The 15,198-nt window shown below is 32.3% G+C and overlaps 3 protein-coding genes across 3 annotated transcripts; 1 reads left to right on the forward strand and 2 right to left on the reverse strand.

The window, feature by feature from the left end:
• Positions 1-404: 404 nt before the first annotated feature.
• LOC106776623 (BTB/POZ domain-containing protein At3g49900) lies at positions 405-2,936 on the reverse strand. Its single transcript, XM_022775796.1, has 4 exons — positions 2,729-2,936; positions 2,575-2,644; positions 1,772-2,251; positions 405-1,161 (listed from the first exon to the last, which is right to left on the reverse strand). Exons 1-4 carry the CDS (start codon positions 2,839-2,841, stop codon positions 517-519), a joined length of 1,308 nt encoding a protein of 435 aa, XP_022631517.1. The 5' UTR covers positions 2,842-2,936; the 3' UTR covers positions 405-516.
• Positions 2,937-7,384: 4,448 nt separating this feature from the next.
• On the forward strand, positions 7,385-8,117 carry LOC106777030 (60S ribosomal protein L26-1). The gene has a single exon (XM_014664530.2). The coding sequence runs from the start codon at positions 7,460-7,462 to the stop codon at positions 7,898-7,900; it is 441 nt and encodes a 146-aa protein (XP_014520016.1). The 5' UTR covers positions 7,385-7,459; the 3' UTR covers positions 7,901-8,117.
• Positions 8,118-11,316: 3,199 nt separating this feature from the next.
• Positions 11,317-14,892, reverse strand: LOC106776426 (mitochondrial outer membrane protein porin 2). The gene is made up of 6 exons (XM_014663881.2): positions 14,686-14,892; positions 14,511-14,578; positions 12,656-12,766; positions 12,488-12,574; positions 12,193-12,401; positions 11,317-12,091 (listed from the first exon to the last, which is right to left on the reverse strand). Exons 1-6 carry the CDS (start codon positions 14,732-14,734, stop codon positions 11,785-11,787), a joined length of 831 nt encoding a protein of 276 aa, XP_014519367.1. The 5' UTR covers positions 14,735-14,892; the 3' UTR covers positions 11,317-11,784.
• Positions 14,893-15,198: the final 306 nt, after the last annotated feature.

Genomic DNA, 15,198 nt, shown 5'->3' on the forward strand with positions numbered 1-15,198 from the left:
AATAGTTGCATTATAATTAGATTAATATCTTTTCTAAATAATTTGAAGAAAAAATAAATAAAGTCTTTCTCAAGTTAAAATTAATTTTCAAAATTTTATATTAATATAGTAGAAGTTTAATTTACAATAAATATTTTTCAATTTTTTTCTAAGTTTTACAATTAGAGTTTATCTAGAAAGAGATAAGTTGAAAATATATTGATTAGAAAAAAAGTCATACAACTAGTTACAAACTTCATATAAATCAATTTTATAATATTAGGTTATGTTTAAAATTTACATAATGATAAAATACTTTCGGTACTAATCATCAGAACAATTAAAAAAATGTATATTTAGAAAGAAAGAAACAAATATATATATATACACACACACAAACAACAATAATGTTGAATATTCACCGGTGACATATAACATTATATACTTCTAGTCGTAATTATTGATGATTTCCACACTCATGAGTAAATAAATTTCTCTAATATTTAACGAGAATGTAGTAGCTTTGTAACTAATTTTCTAACTCCTTTTATTTTGTTGTTGATTTCGACATCCGAATACATTCTTAAAACTACTTATGAATTTGTAGGGAAAAGACTTTGTCTTGTTTGATGAGGTTTTGTTTGTATGAAACATCTCCACCTTGTTATGTTGCTTCGCTGTAATGTTATCAAGAAAAAAACTCGATGATGAAATGGACCCTCTTCCTCCCCTTCGTATTTTACTATCCTCTGGTGGTTCAAAATGAAAACTCATTGAACGTTCTTGGTTCAACGCATTACTGTTCTTATTCCCATTCATGAATCGATTATGATGTTGAATATGGTTCTTCATATCCCTTAGTTCTTTCTCAAGGCTTTGAATACGATAGTAGGTGGAATCCATTGCATTTTCTATATGTGTTGTGTGACAATCAGTAGTGTCTTGTTGGAGAATTTCCATCAGTGACGTTTGTTCTGTTTCACGCATAGCAGCGGTGACTGTCGCAACGAGGGAGCGACGAGTTTTCAGATGCTCCATCAGTATCGCTCTCATTATGAATTTGAGTGACATTCGGGGATTTTGAATACATTCAACCAGAATGTGACATGAGAGCTTAGAACAATCTAAGTTATTACATATCTCTGTATGTTCTTCGTCCGTTAATTTTTCATACTCGATCTCCTTCACCAATGTTGAAAGATTATTGTCAACAAATACACCGATATTTCTTTCTAGCAAGAATACCATCTCAACATTCAAAATGTTATAACCAGTTATAATAACACACGATGAAAGAAAGGAGAAAAAAAAATAATGAATAAATAGACATCTATTATTCTATTATATTTTAAAGTCAATAATAAATAAAATGTTCTCTAAAATCATATAATCAGTCATATCAACATTTTAATAATAAAAATTATATTTAAGTTTTTGACAGAATATTTATTTAGTTAAACTAATTTACAGTGATGAACATTAAATTCATATTTTAATTTAGTGATGTTAATCCTTTTATTAATTTGCATTAAATAAGTCATTAATAGTATAATATAAAATAAAAATTAATGCAAAAAAGTCACCCAAAAATTTTGTATCTTTATATTTTTCAGTTTTAAAAAATTAGCCTATCAGTAAATGTTATTCATCCTGAATTAATTTTACTAATAAATTATATATTAAAACATGTACGCAGTCAAACTTGTATTTATCTAAAAAAATCAGAAGTCACAGTTCTCAGAAATATTAAAAGGGGTCCATCTATTGCATGATATGATGACACGTGGCGTACCTTAAGATAGTGATCAATAATCTTGTATAGAGCATCGTGGTTGGGCAGCCGTTTGTTCAAGTAAGACGCCACCATTCGAAAATCTTGAGCGTGCATCTCAACGACGTCGTCCAAAAACGAAACGTCGCCATTCCAAATCATCGCTTCAATGCACCTGCTGACAAGCGACGCTGTCGTTTCGGATTCGGGAAGCATAGTGAAGCACGAACGAATAACCATCGATGCATCAACGCCAACAACTCTCTCAAAGTACGATTCTGTCACCTCCCATAGATTATCTCCTTCCGTCATACCCAGCAACTCCGCCGCCACTCTCATCGCAGCAATGTTGCTCGGCGTTAAGTGGACTTTGTGGGTGTAACAGAAACCAGCCACCGTGGCGAAAGTCTCGGCCGTTATGTTTAACGGCGGGGAGATTGTTACATTAGAAACTCCCATCAGGTGCTGTTTCAGGTATGAACTTTGTGATATCATACGATCCTGAAGTCAGAAAGAAGAGGACAACCAAATTTTCAGGTTCTTTTTAAGGTATATACCAGAATATCAGGATGAAACGTCGATCTCGACATGTCATTTCAATATTTCATGGATTCAGCATAACAAATAAACAAAATAAAGGATGTTCCCAATTCAGATGTAGCAAAGCCTTACTGAAAGCGAATACTTTAGAAAAATTATTAAGGCCATACAACTCTTGATCAAAATTTACACAAATCCCAATTTTGAAAACTAGTAAAGTCCAGTTTAATCATCTAAAGTTTAAGCTTTGCAAACAATTTTGACGAAGAAACAGCAGAAAATACCTGGTGCAAACGAAAGCAGGTTCCTTGAACAAGTATCAAGACGTTGGGTTCAGAGGAGGAATGGAGAGACCTGAAAGCATAGATAATTTAATTTGAAAGAAGAAAAAGAAGTATGAGAAAAGTGTAACAGAGATGGGAAAGAAATGGGAAGAACCAAGCATTGACTATGGAGTGGAGTGAAGGAGGAGAAGAGATGGACGGTGGAGAAGAAGAGAAGGAGTGTTCTTCCTCGTATATGGTCTCAATGGCGTGCTTCAAAGCCCTCATCTCTCTGGTTTTTTGTTTGAATGAAACCACACACCGTTTTCAACACGTCTTAATGCTGCACTGTTATTTCCATGGAGTTTATGGCAAATCATAAATATGGCATGGGACGTTATTAATATGGGTATTTCACCCAACACCTCCATTTTTTTATAAAATGCCTATATTACCCAATAGTTAAAACGTTTTTGATATTTAAAAAATAAAAAAATTAAGGATGGTCAAAGATTTTTTTTAATTACAACAGCAGCGTTTTCAATTGCTTTTCTTTGTTTTCGACCTTGTTTTCATATTCTCAAATTTTGTGTTTCCATTTAAATTTTTCATAAATTTAAATATTTTGTATGAAGAGATTTCTTTAATATTTAAATTTTTTGTATTTTAAATTAAAATTTTCAAAATTAGTTTTATTTTGCATTTTTATTTTTTATATATTTTCATGTAAAAAATAAAAATCTATTTAATAAAAAATTTTAATAATTTAATTTATATTAAAATATTTAATACTTTTATATTTTTGAATTGTTTTTTTATGTATAAATTGGAGATAAAATTATTTCAGTTTGTATTTTCAGATAAAATATCATTATATAGTGAGAAAAATATAAAATTATGGAACTTTCAATCATGTTTTATTAAATGTGATTGTTCTATTTTTCTAATAATTGTTTTTGTTTTTTCTTTGGTGTTTATTTTATAAAATGAAACCGTATCTTTTTTTATAGAAATAATTAAAATTAAAAGATTTTATATATGTCCCATTTTAAATTATTTTCCTTTTTTCAATTGATTACTCGTTATTTTAATCAAAGTATTCCATTTTTGTTAAAACATTAAGTTTTTTAGAAATATATATTTAGTGTTATTCTTACTTATATATCCAATTTTTGTTAAAATTTAATTTTAAATATGTTTTGATTATACATGCAATCTTACAATTAAAAAACGAATGAATATGGATAGTACTTTCGTCCTCCACTGGAACATAGGAAAAGTTTTCCTACCTTTTCAGATGAGAATTTCCTCTTGTTTATTTTAATTCTAATTTTATCTTTCACATTTTTTTTTCCTTTTCATCTTTCCATAACCTTGTGGAAACTTTAATTGTAAAAATAAATATAATTATTTTTTATGATTTAATTGTAAATATTATTTATTTATTTTAGATATAATATTTTAATATAAATAATTATTTTAGTTTAAAATGATTAAATTAGAAAAAACGATTACTTAAAAGATAAAATTAGTAAACTATTACTTAAAAAAAAAAAATAGATTTAGAGAAAAAAATGTGTACACTAAAATAAAAAATAATTAAAATTTAATTCAGATATTTCGACTTAAATCCAAAAGCACCTTTAAATTAACCTTAATACTCGAACATTTTAGGTTTGAGGATCCATATAACAACAGACTACGCACCTTTTTTTTTTCATTGTTGCATTAAATAATTATATGAGAAATTAAGAGTTAAAAATGCAAATAAAATTAGAAAAACAATGTCGAGGCAGAGCGTGACAATAAAAAAAATATTACGATCAAGAAAATGTGTCTACTTGAATTATAATAGAAAATTTGAAAAATAACATTTTAAAATATGAAAAAAAAAAAAAAACAAACGATGAAAAAATACAAAAAAATGTTAATAATAATTATCTTGCCATACAGTGGATAACCTGTGCTTATCTTTAAAGATTATTTATGATTTTGCCATTCCTAGCTTTTTAACTTCCCGGAGTTAACAATTTATGAAACGTAAGGTAAAGTTGCTTTTATTATAATTCAATAAAAGCTTTATTCAATAAAAATGGTGTTTTTTATAACCGTATACAACGTTAAATTTTCATTGTAAATAAAATACAAAATTATTAAATAAAATTAATTGCGTTAATGGTGTCTAAGATGTTAAATTCATCACAAATAAAATATATCATTAAATTTAAATTTAATCATTAAATGTTTATTCAGTAAAACTATGTAACTATTTTCTTAATAATATCAGTTAATTATTTTTCTTCCCACAATATCAAAGTGTTAAAAAAACTCACAATGGAGAGATGAGCTCATACTAGTTTTAAGTATTACACCACTTTGATAATTTTTAATTACAAAAAGTATTCTTAAAATTCATCGTTATAGATCATATATAAAAATTTGTTTGAGTTCGAAATAGTTTTATGTCTCATTTGTATTAAACAATATTGACTTATTGTTTATTTTTTGATTATAAATAATTGGATCACAATAATGGAAGGAAGCCATGATGGAAGAGCTAGCTGCAATTAAGAAGAATGAAACATGGATTATGACTGAATTACCCAAGCACAAGCATGTGATTGAAGTAAAATGGGTGTTTAAAACCAAACTCAAACCAGATGACAGAGTTGCTAAATTGAAAGCGAGACTTGTGGCAAAAGGTTTTCTTCAAAAACCAGCAGTAAACTTCACTGAGGTATTTGCCCCAGTAGCTAGGTTGGAAACCATAAGACTTATTGTTACTGTAGCAAACACAAGAGATTGGGTGATTTGTCAGATGGACGTGAAATCAGCTTTTCTAAATGGACCATTAGAAGAAGAGGTATATGTGAGACAACGTCCCGGTTTTGAAAAGAAAGGTGAAGAGTGGAAAGTGCTCAAATTAAACAAGGCTTTGTATGGGCTTAGGCAAGCACACGGGCATGGAATGTTCACATTAACTCATGGCTGATCAAAAATGGGTTTAAGAAATGCACGGTTAAGTTCGGAGTTTATTCAAAACAAGTTGGTCAAAATGGCATTTTATTAATTTGTTTGTATGTAGATGACTTGTTGATAACAGGTAACAACGAAGAAGCTATTATTGAATTCAAAGCAAAAATGAAAGAAGACTTCGAGATGACTGATCTTGGCAGCCTAGACTATTTTCTTGGGCTGGAGTTTTCACGTGTAGCTGATGGAATTCTGGTGCATCAAAAGAAATATATAGGTGATATTATGAAGCGTTTTGGCACGAAGAATTGCAACAGTACTTGTATACCAATAATGGCCAACACAAAGCTGTCTCTGCAGGCAGACGATGAAAGGGTGGACGCAACTTTGTATAAACAAATCGTGGGTTCACTCAGGTATGTATGCAACACTGGGCCTGATATCAATTATGGTGTTGGACTAATTAGCAGGTATATGGGAGATCCTAGACAGTCACACCTTGGCATTGCCAGACATATACTGAGATATCTGAAGGGGACAACAGATTATGGACTCTTTTATCCAAAGAAGCTCAATGGAATGGTTGGAATGCTAGAGGCTTGAAGCGACTCCGATTGGTTTGGAGATCAGCTGGACAGGAAAAACACATTTGGATACGTACTCAAGTCCATGGGAGCATCGTTTAGCTGGTGCTCAGAGAAGCAAAGTGTTGTTGCATTATCATCATGTGAAGCTGAATATGTTGCTGCTTCCAAAACAGCACGTCAGTGCGCTTGGATAAAGGCAATGCTTGATGAGTTGATGATCGACTATTGCAAACCAGTTAAGCTAATGATAGATAACAAATCTGCTATCAACCTTGCTAGAAATCCCATGGCACATGGACGAAGTAAACACATCGAGACACGATATCATTATCTGAGGGAGCAGGTTGACAAGCAGGAACTAGATCTTCTGCATTGCTCAACGGAGAATCAAGTTGTTGACATTTTCACAAAAGCATTGCGCCAGAACAAGTTTCAAAAGCTAAGAGAACATCTTCGAGTTATATCTCTTAAGAGTTTCACTTTAAAAGGGGTGTGTTGAGTTTTTTAAATTGAAACTGTAAAACGATCATACAGTTTGACCCGGTCTTTTCTCTCTTCTTTATATACTAGCTTGTATCCATTCCTACACAATTAATGAAATACATATTTCCTTTTCAATTTCTAAACTCATATTCTCTCTGACGTAACTTTGTCCACACATAATTATCAATATACACCATCAAAATAATATATCCTTACAGTTCAACTACTTTTAACCTCGTCAATCTATACAAGTTTAGACAATAATAACTAAAATAATTAAAAGAATGTACATTGAAACTAGATGATATTGTTTAAAAACTAAGCCTTTTTAAACAGTGAGATAAATTTTATATAACCTCACTTAATTACATAGTTTTCCTAAATTTTGAATAATTATTTTAGAAGTAAATAAACTTATAATCTTATTTGTAACTTACCATGTTATCACATGATTTGTGCTAAGTGTTTTTTCACTTACTCATAACTTCTGTTTTAATTATTAATTTTCACTTTCAAAGTTTATGAATATTTAAAATATAATTAATTAATTTTATTTTAATTTTCAAAATAACATTTTTAGTAATAATATTTCTGAAAATAAAACACTTTTTAAACAGCAGTTCTGATCGTTTATATATTTTCTCCAAGATTTTTTCTATTCCATAAGAACGTATCACCAAAATGGATCCAGCAGGCCCAATACAACAGGGTAGCTTGGACCTATGTGGGTCTGATCCATCAGAAAAAATAAAAATAAATTTTAATAACTAAAGAAGGGAAGAAGAGTAAACCCTAAATCTCATATTTTTTTCTCATACACTCTTCCCTTCATTCGCATTGCCGTCGCAGAAGGAGAGAAGAAAATGAAGTTCAATCCTAGGGTTTCCTCTAGCCGGCGCAAGAGCCGCAAGGCCCATTTCACGGCGCCATCAAGCGTCCGCCGTGTGCTGATGAGCGCGCCGCTCTCAACGGATCTACGGTCGAAATACAACGTGCGTTCCATTCCGGTTCGGAAGGATGACGAGGTGCAAGTGGTTAGGGGAACCTACAAGGGTCGCGAGGGCAAGGTGGTGCAGGTCTATCGCCGCAAGTGGGTTATCCACATTGAGCGAATCACTCGCGAGAAGGTGAACGGCTCCACTGTCAATGTCGGCATTCACCCTTCGAAAGTCGTGGTGACGAAGTTGAGAATGGACAAGGACCGTAAATCCTTGCTCGATCGCAAGGCTAAGGGTCGCGCCGCCGCCGACAAGGAAAAGGGTACAAAGTTTGCTCCCGAGGATATCATGCAGACTGTTGATTAGTTTTCTATTTTTTGTTTTCGATAGATTGCTGGTTGTTTTTATTGTTCTTATTGGAACTCGGTTTCAATCATTAGTGTCGTGTTTTATCTGCGGTTTTGGTACTTCGAGGGTCTTGCGTTTTGGATCTAAAGGGTTCAGGTGTTCTCAGACCCTTCTGTTTTGTTTATTTTAATGAATTGTTTGACATTATTACTGCTAGTATTTATTGTTTTTATCATTTCAGCTGCGTTAGCTTTAGCTTTGTGATCTTCACGCTGTCGCACGATCTTTGTGGACTTAATAGGTTTTAATATGGCTGGATAGTTTTGAGGGGAGTGTGATGGCATCAACCTAATGCACTTTTTAACATTTGCTTTCCAATTAGGAAAATTTTATTGAAAACTTTTAAATTATTTCTGGTTTCATCAGTAAGGTGTTTGAGTCATATCATACAATCTGTGATATTCAACTGTTTTTAGCCCATAGTAGATGTTTTTATCCTATTGCTTGCACAGTTATGTTCATAGTGCAAAAAGTGTTTTGCAAGAAGGTTTGTAGGAGGAACCTTAGTCAAACTTTAGTGGACTGTGATACAGATAGTTGCACTCAAGTAATTCTAGTATTATGGAGATTCCACAATAATGAAGTTTATTTAGTCTTCAATCATTTTTCTAAAAATCATGCAAAGGTGCATTTAAAGGTTATATAATTGTATGCACTGGTGCCTCGATACCTTATCACAGTGCATGTTTTGACAGTGCCATTTGCTTGGACTTCAATATACTTTGGCTACTCACTATACTCTTTGATCTTCCATGTCAGTTGTATGAAAACATTGTTGTTTTCTAGAATCTGTCAGGATTTGTCTACAACAGAGGAAGACAGGGATTATGTTACATTTTATTGGTTGCAGGTTGAGTGAGGATGTCTTCTCTGTCACGAGTGGAGTATTTGTTTTTTTATTACATATCTTTACTTTACCTGAAAAAATATAAAGGAAATACGGAAAGCTTTCATCAAACTTAACAAAAGATGAAATTGGGAGATGCTCTGCCATATGCAAATATGGTGGGTAGGTATGAATTTTTAGGTCAATTTCAGTTTTGATGGCCCTATAAGTGAAGCTGGCATACAGACTATTGTATCTCGATACCCATCTTTCTTCAATTTCCTTTGATTGCATTTTCTCGAAGGTTTTATAGAACTATTTTTTTTATAAAGTAGAATGTATACTGTAGTCAGAAGTTGCTTGTGTAGCCAGTTATTCAGACAATCAAATAGATATAAGAATTTCCAATCCAAATGTTTGTTTAACTTCATGTTTCAAATGAGGTCTCTTTAAAATGAGACATCAGAACAGACCATAGTAATCTTTAGATCAACATTGCGGTGAGATGAACTATTCAGATTAAATTCACGATATTCTTATTTTCCTTTTTTAGTTCACCGAAAGATATATTCTAAACTTCCATCCCATGTCTGGTATCATTTGCAAAATGTTCTACCCCTGTGAACTTTGTTCTCAACTCTTCTACTTCCTTTTCAAATTAAAGCTCATGTGTAGATGGGGTGTGGTTTTCTAGGCCTTCACTGTACATCTGCATTCGTAAATTCCTAACATTTGAGTATGGTTTTGAAATTCTGGTTAAGGATGCTGTAAGTTGGTTCTTCAATGTATTTGATCCAAATTCACGACATTTTTAAGGAAGACAATATGAAATTTGGAAAATTTCTGTTGGTCTAATTTCTAAACCCCATTGACCATGGTGTTCATGTAGCACAAATGATATATGCACAATTTTTCAAGCGAAGGAGTCTGGTAAAATGTTCACTTATGAGAGGAAGAAGACAAAAAACAGAAAAGGAAAGAAAGAAGGCAGGTGACTGATTTGAAACGAATTTTATTTCCTGGGAAAAATATGTTATGTTCACTTTTTTATTGTTAGTAATTAAATGATTATTCAAGAAAATAAGATTATAATATAATTATTTTAGTTTAAAAAATAATTACATTTAAAATTGTAATTTAAATTAATTATTTAAAGATAAAAAGTGGAAAAAAATAATTATTTAACATTAAAAAGATAACTTAAAAATTAAAGTTAAAAAAAGTGTGTATTAATAATATAGATGTTGATGGTTGCTATAATTTAGTTTCATTTCTCATTTTAAAGAGTGTTCTCATTGGACCCAACCTCTTTAATATTTTAATAAATGCATCAAAATGTTGCGAACTCGGTAAATTTTCAGTTATTGGTATTTTGGGCTGACAAACGCAGTGCATGAGAAGGGTGGGGCGGGGATGGGAAGGATTTAAATAGTTAAAAAAGAAAATTAACTTTTAAATAAGTTTGCAGAATTAATTGAAGTAACATGCCTGGTTATTAAAATCGTTAATAAGTTAGCTTTTAGCCTATTAATTGCTGTTAGCTATATTTCCCTGAAATTATTAAAATTTGCTTTGTTGATGATTTATTTTAAAAAGAACTAAGAATTAGTTGGATGGATTTCTACTAGTAGTCTTATTATAATATATGCAGTAGTAAAGAAATATAAATGTTAAATTAATGAAAATTATCTTTTATAATTTTTTTAAAATTCTTATTTTAATTATATTTCAATATACAAAGAATGAATTGAAAAAAAATGAAGAAATAGATTAAATAAATTGCTGCTGACATTTAATGTAAATCATGAAACCTGTCAAAAGAAGTATAGGAAATTATGTTTTAAGGACTTCAATAAATTTAAGCAATGATTGGAACAAAATTGAAGTTTAAGGTCTTTATTTTTAAATGAGATCAAATCTAATGATCAATTAAGACAAATTAAAGTTTAGGATGTTTAAGTGTACAAAGAAAAAAGTTGAAGGGATTAAACGGTTGAGTATAATGAGATAAAAATTATACAACGACTCTTTCCTCTGGAAAATATAACGATGTCTTTTTATTAAAAAGATTAACAAAAATATCAAGAAAATAAAGAATATTCTTAAACGAAAAAGATATTAATGAAATAAATTTATGACTTCACAAAAATTCATTGTGTTGTTTTTACAGTTTAAGCCACTTGACACATTCATACCAGCCAACTTTATCCTTTGAGAAACTTGACATATATAATGTGTGAAATAATATTCTTTTGGTAATGATATTCAAAACAAATAAATTTTATATCACATTGCATACATATCTGGGTCCTAATTAGATAAAAAAAAATTGGTACAGATAATTAACTTCTTTGACAGAATGATATATATTGTTAATCCAACCATTGCATTAAGAGAAAAAAGATTAACTCTATATCCCTTTTAGATATAAATTTTGGAAGGGGAGAAATAAAATGAGAACCATAAAGTAACGTTATCTTATTTTTGGAAGACGACAGTCCTGTGTAATTTAGATTGTACCAACTAAATTATCCTAAAGTCTTTCGACTCAGCCTCTCCATTAATATTTTATGGAGCACAAAAATATATTATATTTCTCCTCTCGTACACTTATACTTGGACCAAATAAAGTGATCATTTTCCTTCCCTCCTCTTCCCTTCTTTTAATCCAATTCACTGAAAGAATAACAATATTGAAGGGGTGTGGAAGTTATCCAAGAGAAAAATTGAAAGTAAAATTGTAAGAAAAGCACACTCGATAAAATCCTCCTAGACAACATGACCTATAGATCTTGTAATGCCTACCACAATGTTGGAGGAAAAGCAGAAAGTTCAAGAAAAAAAAAAGGGAAACAAAAGACACTCGAGGATTCGAATTATAAGATTTTTATCCATTCATGAAGAGCCTGGAAATGCTCATATGTGGAGCTAATTATTTTCCCTCCTTTCAAGGGCCACCAAAAAAATTGAATGAAGTTTGTAACTCCGATCACTTTTCTAAAAATGAACAAAAGGCTCACGGTTTGAGGGCAACTCCCAATCCAAACCTGGGTTTTTTATCCAGGGCCTTGGTGTCAATCTCACCAGAAATAGTCAACACTGATTTTGGTATGATCTCATGCTGCAAGAGGGCGCCAAGATGTCCTTGATTGTTGAGCCTTGCTTTGACCTGTGTCAGAGGGTCAACAGCAAAAGACCCTCCCACTGTAAGAATGTTCTCATTTGTGGAGAACTTTCTAGTGACCTCTGCAACAGCAGCACTCTTCTTCAATAGGTCCAGATGATGGACGTATGATGCTTTAATGCTGTCACCCTTGTCACCTCTGTTTGGGAAGTACGTGTTAAATATCAATTTGTTACGCTTATAACATGATTACATTGCTAGATGTTTGGAAAACAATTTTTTTTGGTAAAAGCAGCTTACAGGATTATTGAAGCAGATGAATCTGCTTTCGTGACACTAATCCCAGCAGTGTATTTTGTAAAACGACCAGATGTAGTGTCATAGCCTGCCTCACCGCCGAAAGCAATGCTTGGGGTACCGACGGTAGCAGAAACATCAATGACAGGGGATTGATTCAAAGCAAAAGCGGTTGTCAAGGTAGCATGGTCATGGAAGTATTGAACCTCTAGCTGTCAAAAACCAATCAGACAATTTTTTAGAAACGATGTCCAGCAGTTAGTCAAATTTCCCAGCCAGAAGCAGCAAGTTTCTATACCTTGCCAGAATTATAATCAGGCAGCTTAATTGAAGCAATAGTCTTGGTGGACGGAATAATGTCAGTGAATGTGAGGGTTGTGGAGATCTGGGAAAAAAGGAGCAAGTTAACAAGACGATTTACTCAAGAGCATACTCAATAGTAACCTTAAAAGACAAAGTAACCCACAATTGATGCCGTGTCAAGTTTAACATCAATAATAGTGTTCTTATACTTGTACAGTGCTGCCACATCCCCAGTCGAGAGTCCTCCTTTCTTCACAGCAGTTGAAGTGAGCGCCTGAAAGAAGAAAAAATAAGAAGTCAGATTGAATTGAACACTACATATCTATTGCTACTAGCAGGTAGCCATGTGCGCCGTTGCACACCCATAGCATTAGAAAGACGACCATGACAACAAAAATTAAAGCAGCAAGACAAAAATTTAAAGCGGCCATGCAGGTTGCAACAGTCTAAACAAAAGATCATATCAGTACCCCCATGTCAATCTTACATTATCTTAGTGGGTTACAGAACATTGAATCTTCATCCTCTCTATCAGTCAGATATCACCTTACTTTCACATTCACCCAAGTAATCCATCATTTATTTTCAGTCTCAATCGTATACTTTCAATCTCTTAGATATCAGAAATCAAATTTCAACTATCAGACAATTTCTTCAAACCCCTAGCCCCAACTATCAACCTTTCTTTCATGACCTTTTTCATGCACCATCCAGTCACAGGATACTTTATACCTAAAGGTGCGCTAATTGTTTTGATAATTCATGTTCTGTATCCCCTAGTAGATATCTTAAAACGATTGTCATTGTGTCTACTTGTAAAAATTCACGAGCCTTGATAGAATATATCAGAATTCTGAAACTGGGTACACAAAAACTCAAAACTAGCATGAACAGCAAGATAAATTTATCAGTAATCAATGACTGTCAAGAATTTCCCCTTTTAATATAGCTTGTAACACCTGGATCCAAATTTCACTTACATATGATTCCAAATCCATAACGCTACTTCTTGCATCAAACTTATGGTAGATGACATCAAATCTCTTCTGCAAAAACCTACGTGTAATCTATCACACAAGAATCAATCAACCCTTCCCATTCACATTAGTTAGTTAGATACCTATGATACTGTTATATCAGTTAGTTAGAGATCTGTAATTCTGTTAGTCCGTATAAATAGTCAGTTGTAGTCTCAACGATATTCTTACGAGACTGTGAGTCTCCCCCTTTTCTAATATCACTGTTTAACTGTTTATCATACGAGTCTCTCCCTTTTCTAATATCACTGTTTCACTGCTTATCACGAGTCTCTCACTTTTCTAATATCACTGTTTAACATGCACTCCAATAAGCTCTACACATACAATCTCTTTTTTGTTTTTCTCCAGGTATTATTCATACAGTCCTATTCCCCAGTCACCATCCATTAATTAAGATTTTGATAAAACAATGATGCTAGAACGAGATAAAGATTGATTTCTGTACAATTAACTTCATCAAATAATAGTTCATTGGAACTCATAAGTCAGATTGCCTATTATGAAAGCCAAATGCTCCGTTCTATGATGCCGTATTAGCTGATAATTAAGCCAAATGTCACTTACATACCCACAAAATGAATAGAACGCATCAAACAGATTCAGACAGAACAATTTTAACTATCCAACATCCTCGATTTCCTTTTATTTTTAATTTTGCAAAAGGGAAGAATCTGTCTACCCTATACGATTAACTTCACGTACTGACAATATAATGCGGAATCGATAAAAATACAAATTAAAATAAGCGAACTGGAGATAAACGACCTTTACCAAAAAAAAGTCAGTACAACAGGTAATCAAGGATTTTAAGGAACGAGCAACACTCATCGGCAACCTTGTAGTGCGAATAAATTCATTTTCGCGTATAGCATCGCATTATATCTTGACCACAATACCTCTCATACAAAAATGTAATTGACGAAAAATCGTACACATACAAACAATATATTATTTATAATGAAAGTTCGAAGAGCTTACAACTCCGGCGCTGCTGTAGGATGAAACTGTGAGTTTCCTATCGGAGGTGTAGTCCTTAGTCAAAAGATCTACAAGCAATAACAAATCAAAAGTGCTTAGTTTAATTTTTCTTCGATCGATAAAAGCGATGAGGAGGAATGAATAACGAAGAATGTTAGAGAGCGTGTTCGTTCACCTTTGGCTTTTTTGCCGATATCGGTGAAGAGACCAGGTCCCTTGCTCATTTTCGATTTCAGAGAGCGATAGAGAGATCTTGATGCACTACGCTTCACGAAACAGGGTGTGGCAAGGAAATGACGCCCTTTTTTCACGTTTTTATTTTAAAAATGAAATAATGTAGTAGAGAAATCACGAATCTGGATGGTTGAACTGGCTATGTCCGATCCTGCGTTTCTAGCCGTTGATTTAGGAAGCGAATGTGATGCGTGGGACCATCGTGCTCGCGCTCTCTCCTTTGATCTGTTTTTCAGGGTAATTTACAAGTTAACAAAAAGAATGAAATTTTCCTTCATCACCTACTCTACTAATTATACTTCACAAATGTCTGAAAAATATATGGAGTTTAAAATTCATCAAAGTGATAATTAAATTTGAAGTAATAATTACTTGTAATAAAATTGTCTTTTTTTTTCTATAAATACTTTTTTAACTTTAAATCAAATATAAATCTACAATGTGAAGTTATAAA

The sequence above is a fragment of the Vigna radiata genome, chromosome 11 (assembly GCF_000741045.1).
Source record: "Vigna radiata var. radiata cultivar VC1973A chromosome 11, Vradiata_ver6, whole genome shotgun sequence".
NCBI lineage: Eukaryota > Viridiplantae > Streptophyta > Magnoliopsida > Fabales > Fabaceae > Vigna > Vigna radiata.